At 63.0% G+C, this 9,136-nt stretch overlaps 4 protein-coding genes across 4 annotated transcripts; 2 read left to right on the forward strand and 2 right to left on the reverse strand.

The window, feature by feature from the left end:
- Positions 1 to 1,891: 1,891 nt before the first annotated feature.
- On the reverse strand, positions 1,892 to 4,406 carry EMIHUDRAFT_419042 (hypothetical protein). The gene is made up of 8 exons (XM_005774794.1): positions 4,223 to 4,406; positions 3,975 to 4,126; positions 3,523 to 3,913; positions 3,291 to 3,373; positions 3,146 to 3,226; positions 2,797 to 2,882; positions 2,625 to 2,719; positions 1,892 to 2,342 (listed from the first exon to the last, which is right to left on the reverse strand). The coding sequence occupies exons 1-8, from the start codon at positions 4,359 to 4,361 to the stop codon at positions 2,167 to 2,169; spliced, it is 1,203 nt and encodes a 400-aa protein (XP_005774851.1). The 5' UTR covers positions 4,362 to 4,406; the 3' UTR covers positions 1,892 to 2,166.
- Positions 4,407 to 5,770: 1,364 nt separating this feature from the next.
- Positions 5,771 to 6,949, forward strand: EMIHUDRAFT_458175 (hypothetical protein; the record flags this gene model as incomplete). The annotated part of the gene is made up of 3 exons (XM_005774795.1): positions 5,771 to 5,796; positions 5,835 to 6,430; positions 6,522 to 6,949. The coding sequence occupies 3 exons, from the start codon at positions 5,771 to 5,773 to the stop codon at positions 6,947 to 6,949; spliced, it is 1,050 nt and encodes a 349-aa protein (XP_005774852.1).
- Positions 6,950 to 7,644: 695 nt separating this feature from the next.
- On the reverse strand, positions 7,645 to 8,230 carry EMIHUDRAFT_240371 (hypothetical protein; the record flags this gene model as incomplete). Its single annotated transcript, XM_005774796.1, has 2 exons — positions 7,645 to 7,668; positions 8,045 to 8,230. 2 exons carry the CDS (start codon positions 8,228 to 8,230, stop codon positions 7,645 to 7,647), a joined length of 210 nt encoding a protein of 69 aa, XP_005774853.1.
- Positions 8,231 to 8,322: 92 nt separating this feature from the next.
- EMIHUDRAFT_116766 (hypothetical protein) lies at positions 8,323 to 9,054 on the forward strand (the record flags this gene model as incomplete). Its single annotated transcript, XM_005774797.1, has 3 exons — positions 8,323 to 8,590; positions 8,682 to 8,818; positions 8,941 to 9,054. The coding sequence occupies 3 exons, from the start codon at positions 8,323 to 8,325 to the stop codon at positions 9,052 to 9,054; spliced, it is 519 nt and encodes a 172-aa protein (XP_005774854.1).
- Between the last annotated feature and the right edge of the window lie 82 nt (positions 9,055 to 9,136).

The raw sequence follows: 9,136 nt of genomic DNA on the forward strand, positions 1-9,136 counted from the left end.
ATGGGACGAGGACAGGCTCCACACCTGCACGAGCAGGATTTTGGAAGAACGATCAGGGGGACAGGTGGGGCTCTCCTGCTCCTGACAAGGGACACGACAGGCTCGCAGCGCGGTGCGCGGTGGACTCCCACATCCACTGGCGGTCTCATCTCAGTCCCTCGTTTGGGTTGTATCTCTTCTTTCTTTCTTTCTCTCTTTGGCGCTCCCCACTCCCGTTCCCCTGTGTCCCTGATCGTCCTTCCGAAATCCTGCTCGTGCAGGTGGGGAGCCTGTCCTCCTCCGACTCGTTTTCTTTCTTTTCTGCCACGAACACAGAAAAAGAACTAAAAAGCGCTCACACAGAATCACAGCGGGAGGAAAGCGGCGAGTCGCAATTCCTGGGTGCTCGGTTTAAAATGGCGAACGCCGGTCCACCTTAAATCGTCGGTTACAAAAAGATTGGACCCCCCGGAGCTGTTGACACGCGTCGCGCTCAGCCGCTCAGGGAACTGCCCCGAGGACCGAATTTGCGACACGCTGTCCGAAATGGCTAACGTCGAAGAGGAACTGGAGCTGCGCTCGGACGCTCTCAGCCCGGTGCCAAAGCCAATCAACGGAGGCGACAACGCGACCTGCAGTGCTCGGCTCACACCGGCCCGATTCGGGCAGCGTTCGAGTCAGCACTCGGCGTCAAGGTCCAGCACGGCATTTTCGGCGGCAAGATCTGGAACATGCTGCTGCAGCTCGAATCGACCGACCGTGTCAAGGCAGTGGAGAGGCTGGAGGAAGAGCAAGGCATCTCGCGCGCGGACATACAGCGCATGGGCAAGAAAGTGTATGTGGTGTGCATATTCGCCTCTCGCTCCCTCTCTGACCTCCCGGTGCCATGTGCTGACCCTACCCTCTCCTGCATTTAGGTGTACATGTCAAAGGAGGAGAAGAAGAGGCGCAAGAGCCGGACTCTGGAGGACACCCTCTCGGAGCGTGCCAAGGTGATCGAGATCCCGGAAGAGCAGCTCGCAAAGATCGACGCGTGCTGGCTGAAGAAGCAGGAGTACAAGGAGGCGTGCAAGGCGCTGCACGAGGACACGGACGAGTGCCTGACGCGCGTGGAATCCACCACGACGCCGGCCTTCCGCGCCTTTGAGAAGCGCGCCGCTGCCTTTACGGCGCAGAAGGAGGAGAAGGACACGCACAAGCTCGAGCAGCTGATGAAGTCGGCGGAGGCTGAGCTGAGCTTTGCCAAGGAGAAGCTGGCCACCTGCCGCGAGGAGAAGAAGAACTTCACACCTGCACACGTACAAGGAGCAGCGCGACGAGCTCAAGGCTGAGGCTCATCTCGCGCTCGACTCGTACTCTGACCATGCCAAGATCGCGGAGATTCAGCTAAAGCGGCAGCGCCTCATTGACACCATCTCTGAGACGGAGGGCAAGGTCTCGTCGCTCGCCGTCTCAATCTCGGATTACGAGACGAGCACCAAGGCGCTGGAGACGCAGATGAAACACCTGGCGGCCAAAGTCGACCCGAAGACCGACGGGCAGCCGTCGTCGAAGCGGCAGCGGCCCTGAGACTCGGTCGGTGTCCTGGCATCTTGCGTTCTTGAAGTCCTTCTTGCCATGGCGCCGGGCAGGAGCGGCTCTAGGCTCCCCTAGCTGCAAGACAAGAGCATGCACGCTAGTAGGCTGAGTCGAGAGAGTGAGACTGCGCTCTATGCTGTAAATCTGCAATTACCGTGTGTGGGGACACTGGGGAAGCGCGGGCGCGGCGCGCGGCGCGGCGGGGGTCGGGGGGGGGAAAAGTGCGCTGCAAAGAGGTCACAATACACAAAGCCGAGTCGGTTCGTCGTGATCGTCGTATGTGTCTCGGCTGTGTGTCGCCCGGGCCGCGGGCCTCTCTGCTATTTTTGTCCCCGCGTTTGTTATTTTTTATTGGCATGAGCCATTTGACACGCACATCTCGCTCCTACCAGCTGCGAAGTGCGATCCGAATGTCACTGCTCGCTGGCTCTCGCTCTCGCGCCCTCCCGGCCGCTCCCGGCTGGTGCCTAGCGCGGCACGGAGCCTCCCAGAGACGCCTACATGACCTCGAGTGCACGCGCACCGCCTGGATCTGGCGAGCTAGGGTTGGCCGCTGGCGCGGCTCGTAGGGACAAGGTCGGGAGGCGTGAGAGGAGAGGGCCTGCGTGATCACTCATCATCCTCTGGCATCAGAAACCTCTGCCAGTCCTCGCGGTAGCACTCGCCGCCGCGGATGGGGTCGAAGCCGCACTTGTAAAAGGTGCCGTCGGCCGAGACGACGAGGAACGAGTTTGTGTTCTCCGGAGCAAAGGCGCAGATCGTGCGGGTCAGCGCGCGCTCGGAGCCTAGAGAGGCTCGCCGCCGTGAGCACACCGTCCGCACTGGGGGAGGGGGAAGACGTCGCGGCGGCGCGCGTGGGGGAGGGCGGGGCGGTGAGGGCAAGCGCGAAGAGGAAGGGCCGCGAGAAGGGAGGGGGGGAGTGCGGCTCAGTGGAGGGGCGGGAGGAGAGGGCGGGGCGGGGCGGGGCGGGGTGGTTGGGGCGGGGCGGGGTGGGTCGGGATGGGGCGAGGTGGTTGGGAGGGGTGGGGTGGGGCGGGGTTGTTGGGGCGGGGCGGGGCGGGGAGCGCCTGGCATCCGGAACTGCGCAAAGCTCCACTGGGACTGGATGTAGGTTGGCACGAGCGACTTTGGCAGCAGCGAGCCGAGGAAGGAGAGGCTCGACCTGCTCGGGAGAGGGGGGGGAGGGATGGGGGAGAGGGGGGGGGGGGGGAGATGTCGCCGAGGAAGGGGAGGCTCGACCGAGGGTTGTCCGGCGTGTCGGGCGGGTAGGCGAGCGTAGTGGCGGGCACCGGCGGGGTGAGCTCGGGCGCCTGGTCGGCGTCGCCCTCCTGCAGCCGTGTATGGCGGCGTGGTGTGAGAGACAGCCGAGAGACAGCCGAGAGACAGCCGAGAGATGCAGCCGAGAGACCGCCGAGAGACCGCCGAGAGATGCAGCCGAGAGACAGCCGAGAGACCGCCGAGAGATGCAGCCGGGAGACAGCCGAGAGACAGCCGAGAGACAGCCGAGAGACCGCCGAGAGATGCAGCCGAGAGACAGCCGAGAGACCGCCGAGAGATGCAGCCGAGATGCAGCCGAGAGACGGCCGCCCTCCTGCAGCTTGAAGACGTGTATGGTGCCGTGGTCCGAGCCGACGAGCAGCCAGCTCGAGTCGGCGTGGAAGTTCATGCACTGTTCACAGCTGCAGGTGTGAAGAGACGCCGTTCACAGCTCCGGAGGGACCACGCCGGTGTACTTGGATGGCGGCGGGCTCGGCGCCACGTCGCAGCTCCATCAGCCGCTGCCCCGAGCGGGTGTCCCAGACCCGCACCAGCGTGCCTATGCGGGACGTGTCGCGGACGTGTCCGAGACCGGAAGGGGACGCGTGCCCGCACCCCCCGCGCCAGCGTGCCTCGCTCCGACGCCGTGGCGAGCCGCGTCCCGTCCGGGTTGAGGGCGATGCAGGAGAGCGAGGCCTATGATGTTACACCAGAGTGTGTGATGTCGCATTGCATACGAGCTGAGGGCGATGCAGGAGAGCGACGCCTCGTGCGCGGAGATGAGGGTCGTGCGAGTGATGTCGAAGAGCTCGGCGCGCACGTGACCCTTTTGCAGCCCGCAGCAGGCGATGACGCACGCGCGCGAGTCCGCGCAGAGCGAGCAGAGCCCGCGCGGGTTCGAGATTGTCTCAATCGTGTGCAGCAGGTTCAGGTCTGCAAAGATGTGCACGGAGGTATAGCCGAGGTGAGGTATAGCCGAGGTGCAGCCGAGATATGGTCGCCCTCCTGCAAAGTTGTACACGTAGATCCGGTACTCGAGGACAACCACGACTCGCTCGCGGCTCATGCGGACCGCCTTGACCTCCGACCGGAAGGAGAGCTCGCCTAGAGAAGCCAGGGCTCGGGATCGAGTCCGCCTCCGCCTCCTTGACCCCCCACACCAGGCACGGCTCGCCGATGCAGCGGTTTTGGTGGTCGTCCCAGATCATGACCTTGTTGGGCGGGTAGCGCGGGTTGCGGCCGCCGCCGACGAGGGCGAGGATGTTGCAGCGGAAGAGCATCTCGACGATCCCAATCCCGCCGTTGGTAAAGTCTGCGGCACGACCGGCCAGCTCACGTCGCGCGTGCGGCTCCGGTGTGTGTGGATCCGAGGAGGAACGCGTGAGGCGGATAACTGTGAGGCGCGCACCTCTGCGGTAGGTCTGTCGGAAGGGGTCGCAGTTGAAGATGCGGAAGCCCGAGTCCGTCCCGCACGCGAAGCAGCCATTGTCCTGGTTGAAGCCGACGTATAGCACTGCGGGGCCGCAGCAAGCGTCAGGCAAGCACATGGGCGGCAACACGGGCGCGCGCGGTGGCGGCGGCTCACATTCGGAACACTGTTGAGAGTCGAGGCGCAGCATTGTTTTGCGAACAACGTCGCTGACGGCCGGTCTACTGGGAATACCCCCGTCCGCTGTCTGCTGCTCGGAGCGCAACCGGCCAAGCTGGAGCGGGCGGGCCTTGTTGGGGCGATCAGAAAAACAGGATTTCCATCGCGGCACTGTCACCCCGGCCGCCCTATACGAGAGAGGAATCCCTGGGACCCTGTCGTGTGGGTGAACCCTGCCCAGCCCCCCTCCGTGTCGCGATGCGCTCCCCGCTCCCGTTCCCCTGTGTCCCTGATCGTCCTTACAAGATCCTGCTCGTGCAGGTCAGCAGGTGGGGACCCTGTCCTTCTCCCACCCCTCGTTTGGCGTGCCCGTTTTATTTATTTATTACCCCGGCCGCCCTGAGACTGCGAAGAGAGATAGGAAGAGGCAGACTCCCTAGGGTGGGCGACGGCTAGCACATCACACACCTCTCCTTAAAATCCCTGTGTACGGTCTGGGTGAAGTCTGGGTGAAGTCTGGAAAAAAGTCAGTTTGCGGCTCACCCGATAGCCAGGTGGATGACCTATGAATGGGTGCAAACTGATTTCTTTTTTTCACATTCACACCTCCATATGGAGGGTGAGCCTAGGGTTGACTACCCCCTGGTGAGCCGCCGCACAAGTTGTTCAAGTTAGTTGGACCATGAGCGAGGCGGAGGCGGAGGCGCCGGCGCGGTTGCTCCGTCCAGTCCCGTTCATGGGTCTCGCGAAGGACGCACGCGAGCATAAGCTCGCGGTGCGCCTTCGGGATGCACTGCTGCGCAGGTTCACGGAGTACGACGACCTCGGCAGCCGCCTGCATGCCGGCACCGACGAGTGGGTCGGCGACTGGCTTCCACAGGCCGGCGGGGCGCGCGAATCCATCTGCGTCGGCGACAACGTCGGTGGCGACCGGCTGTGCTGGACGCGCGTAGACAAGGATGGCGTCAAGGAGTTTGTCGTGTTGCTGCGCCTGGGTGGCGAGGGCGAGCTGGTGCTGCAGGTGTACTCCGTCTGCACGCCTGGCCAATTTGAGGAGACGCACGGCCGGCGCGAGGGTTGGGAGGACGCGGACAGGGTGTATGGCCTAGCCATTGGCTGGGCAAACGCCTGATCCTGCCACGTGCACACGCTCGCATGTTTGCACGTAGCGAGCCGGGGTGGCTCGCAGTGGGCCAGCCTAGCCGCGTGGGTGCCCGAGCGCGCGAGCCGAGTGCTCGGTGTGAAAAAAGAAATCACCTCGAGGTGACAAGGTGACAAGGTGACAACCCCTGGAACTTTGATCTCGGCGGTTCTCATACCCTCCTCCCCCCCTGTATACATACATACAACTATAATTTAATTTATAATATGGTCACATATGGTCACTTGGCTATGTCGAGAGCGCAGGATGCCGTGCGGCCCTCCTGCCAAGGTTCGCGGGGCAGAGCCACGACGAGCTGCTCGCCGTCGGGCCCGAGTTTTTCGCCCAATTTGTGGGCGGCTCCTTCAAGAAGACGTTCCGGCTCGTCTTTTGCCGCGCCCTCCCCAAAAACAAGCTCGTCAAGGGGTTCGAGGATGCCTTCAAATCCCGGTGCGACGCAGAGCACAAGGCCGACGCAGATCGGGTGCTGGACGCGCTCGTGCCTGACATCGGCGTGGCAGAGGACGACGTGCTGACGATACAGCTCGAGGCAGATACCAAGACGCTCTCCATCTCCTTCCACTCGGCGGCCACGCAGGCCGAGGACAATCGGCTGACCATGGAGAGCGGTGGCGAGGGTGGATGCTGGACGGCCTTCCAGAGGATTTTCTTTGACGATGATACCCCAGTCCCCACCATCCGCCACGGCGCCATCGCAGATCTCCCCGACGTGCTCGCCGGCGAGGGCAACACGGCGGGCGAATCACGCGGCGCGCTCACGCGGCAGCCCACCGCAATGCAGATTGAGGCGGCCGTCGATCGGGGGCTCTCGCACGTGCAGCGGAAGCAAATGACCTGGAGCGAGTTTGCAGGCCGTGACGACGGAGGTTCGGGGTATCGCTTTGGCGAGCACGAGATGGCCTTCTCGCCGTCATGTCAGGGACGCGTCCATGACACGTCCGCTCGCATGTCTCGTAGGCGACATCACCCGAGGCCTGCTTCTACAGCTGCAAAAGGGCAAATCGCCAGGCGACAAGAAGTCGCCCCTCAGGTCCCCCAAGTGGGGTGGCGGCGGTGGCAGCGGAGGTGCGGCCGTGACCAGTGCGGAGCTGCAGCTAAAGAACCGCGAGCTGGCTCAAAACATCGCAGTGCTCGAGGCTGAGAAGGACAAGCTAGTCAAGAACCTGAGCCGAGAGGCCTCGGAGCGGGCGCGCGTGCTCCCGGTGCTGGTTGTGGCGCTGTTCCTCCTGGTTGAGCTCGTGTGCGGCGTTCTCGGCTCCGATCCGGCCGCACGCTGGGAGGCGGCCATGAGGCATTCGCTGCTCGCGGCCGGCGCAGCCGCGCTGCCAAAGTTGATAGATCGCGTCATTCTCGTAGGGGAGCACGCGAAGGCGAAGTCAGAGTGAGGTGGTACGGAGGTGGGGGGAGGAGTTGGAGCACTAAGGAGTGTGGACCAGCTGTGGAAAGTACTTAGGCTGTATATACTTTTCCTCTCGCACCCCGTCTCTTTTGACTTTTCCTTTCCTTTTTTCTCTACAGCACCCTCTCTTTTCCTCTCTATTTTCCCGGGGAAACCATCAAATTTTCCGGGCTGTGAGCCGAGTCTGAGGCTGGTTTGGGCCCAAAATCAGCCAAATCGGCAAAATACCGGGTATTTTGCGGGTATACCTGGAACCAAACACCCGGGTATACCTGGAAAAAGCCCGGGATGTTGCCGGTTTCCTCGATTTTGCCTCAGATTTTGCCCCAGACCAGCTCTCAGACTCAGGGAAACTCGCGAGTTTCCAGAATGGAGCACCAAACACCCTCTGTTTTCCCTGGAAATTTCCGGAAACGCAAAGTGCTGGGGCCCCTCTGTTTTCCTTTTTGTTTGCCGGAAAAGTATATACAGGCCAAGAAAGTACACGCACGCACGCCCCAGCCGCTATTTAGAACGAAAGAAAGAAAACGGACAACCCAAGGGAGGGATGGGAGGACGGCACGCCGCCACCACACAGGGATTTTAAAGAGCCGCTATTTAAAAGAAAGAAAAACCCAGACGAGGGATGGGGGAGGAGGACAGGGTCCCCACCTGCACGAGCAGGATTTTGGAAGCCGCTATTTAGCTGTGTTTCCACAAGACAAGCTATCTGAAAAAAACAACAAGTGTGTTTGGCGTCATGTCGTGTGTGCCTTCGCTTGTTCCTATTAACAACGAAGTCTAGCTCACAAAAGACAAAAAAAGGTCGGCGGGCACGTCGCGCCGCATGGTGGCCGCGCTGCGCCGCTCGCCGCTGGCGCGCGGTTGATCGCGGCGCCGACTCCGCGGCGGCGCCATCTCACGCAGCGGGGCGCGTCGCGTCGTCGGCGCCAAAACAGACGCGAGCTCGCGGCGCGGCCGCGGCAGCAAAAACATCAGCCGTCTACTTCTCCTTCTCGTCTCGTCTCGTCTTGTCGCAGGCGCACACGCGCGCGACGTGCGCTCGTATCGCCGCGTTCGCTCCGCGAAGGACGACTCGAACCGGGAGCCAGTCGGCGCAGCGGCGGCACGCGGCGGCAAAACGCACGACGCTCACCTCATGGAGATGCTGCGGCTTTGGCACCTCCTGATATAATGCTGATTTTTTGCTGAGCGGGGCGCAACGATTGTCACCGTCAGCGGGTCCTGAGTTTTTGCTGGGCGGAGGTTCGCTGATGAGGAAAGTCATTTCCACCGCCGCTTGAACACCTCGAAGATCCGCGTGAACACCTCGAAGATCTACCGGCGCCCGCTTGAACACCTCGAAGATCCGCGTCGATCATGGCGCTGGAGCCATCATGGACGCTCGTGGACTCGGCGGGCGTCGTCCACGTGGTCGCGGGCAGGTCCGCGCTGTCGCAGATGTTCGGCAAGAACACCAAACCGACCTACAACAACATGCTCGAGCTGGTCGGCGAGGGTTCGCGAGGCGTCGTTGGCTACCTTTGCAAGGACGGCTGGCGGATGCTGCGCGAGCTACCGTGGCTGCAGCACAAGGAGAGCAAGCGGATCGTGCCCGTCGTCGGCTCGGCCGCCCAGTTCCTTCAACGTGCAGCAGCCGATGCCGACATGGCGGGCTTCATCTTGAACGGCAAGGCTAGCCAACCCTTCACTCGACTGATCGCACGGCCCGGCGCCAGCGGCATGCGATGGACCGGCGCCGGCTGACCGACTGCACTTCGCGCCGCCGGCGGCTCTCCTGCTCGAGCACGGCGCCAACGTCAACTCGGTGCAGCACTCGACTCTGGGGCCTCTCGTGCCTCTCGTGCCCTTCCAGGTGCGTGCCCGCCGCCCGCCGCCCGCCCACGTGCGCGCACGCGCGCGCTCGTCCTGTGTCGCCTCGCCCCTCCTCGCTCCCCTCTGCCCCACGCCACGCTCCCCCCCCCTACTGTCCGGCAGGTGCCGCAGCCGGCGGGCGTTGCCGGCGTGCTCGGCGGCGCGCCCGCGCCCTTTGCCCCGCCTGCCCATGGATCCCCCTCCGCGTCGCAGCTGACCCTTGATTATCCCTCGTGACATACGTCCTCGCTCGAACTCAAAGTTAGAGCTCTGTGCGGCCTGATCTTAAAACCCATTCACCACATTAAGTATAGATTAT

Source organism: Emiliania huxleyi, assembly GCF_000372725.1.
Source record: "Emiliania huxleyi CCMP1516 unplaced genomic scaffold EMIHUscaffold_307, whole genome shotgun sequence".
In the NCBI taxonomy this organism is placed as follows: Eukaryota; Haptophyta; order Isochrysidales; family Noelaerhabdaceae; genus Emiliania; species Emiliania huxleyi.

What these genes read in the sequence shown, in the direction of transcription:
- EMIHUDRAFT_419042 (XM_005774794.1), bottom strand. Translation starts at nt 4,361, where the DNA reads ATGTGCTTGCCTGACGCTTGCTGCGGCCCCGCAGTGCTATACGTCGGC. An exon ending in CCGAGCCCGCCGCCATCCAA is followed by an intron (nt 3,227 to 3,290) that starts GTACACCGGCGT and finishes AGCTGTGAACAG; the next exon opens with TGCATGAACTTCCACGCCGA. An exon ending in ACGTCTTCAAGCTGCAGGAG is followed by an intron (nt 2,883 to 3,145) that starts GGCGGCCGTCTC and finishes CGGCTGCAGGAG; the next exon opens with GGCGACGCCGACCAGGCGCC.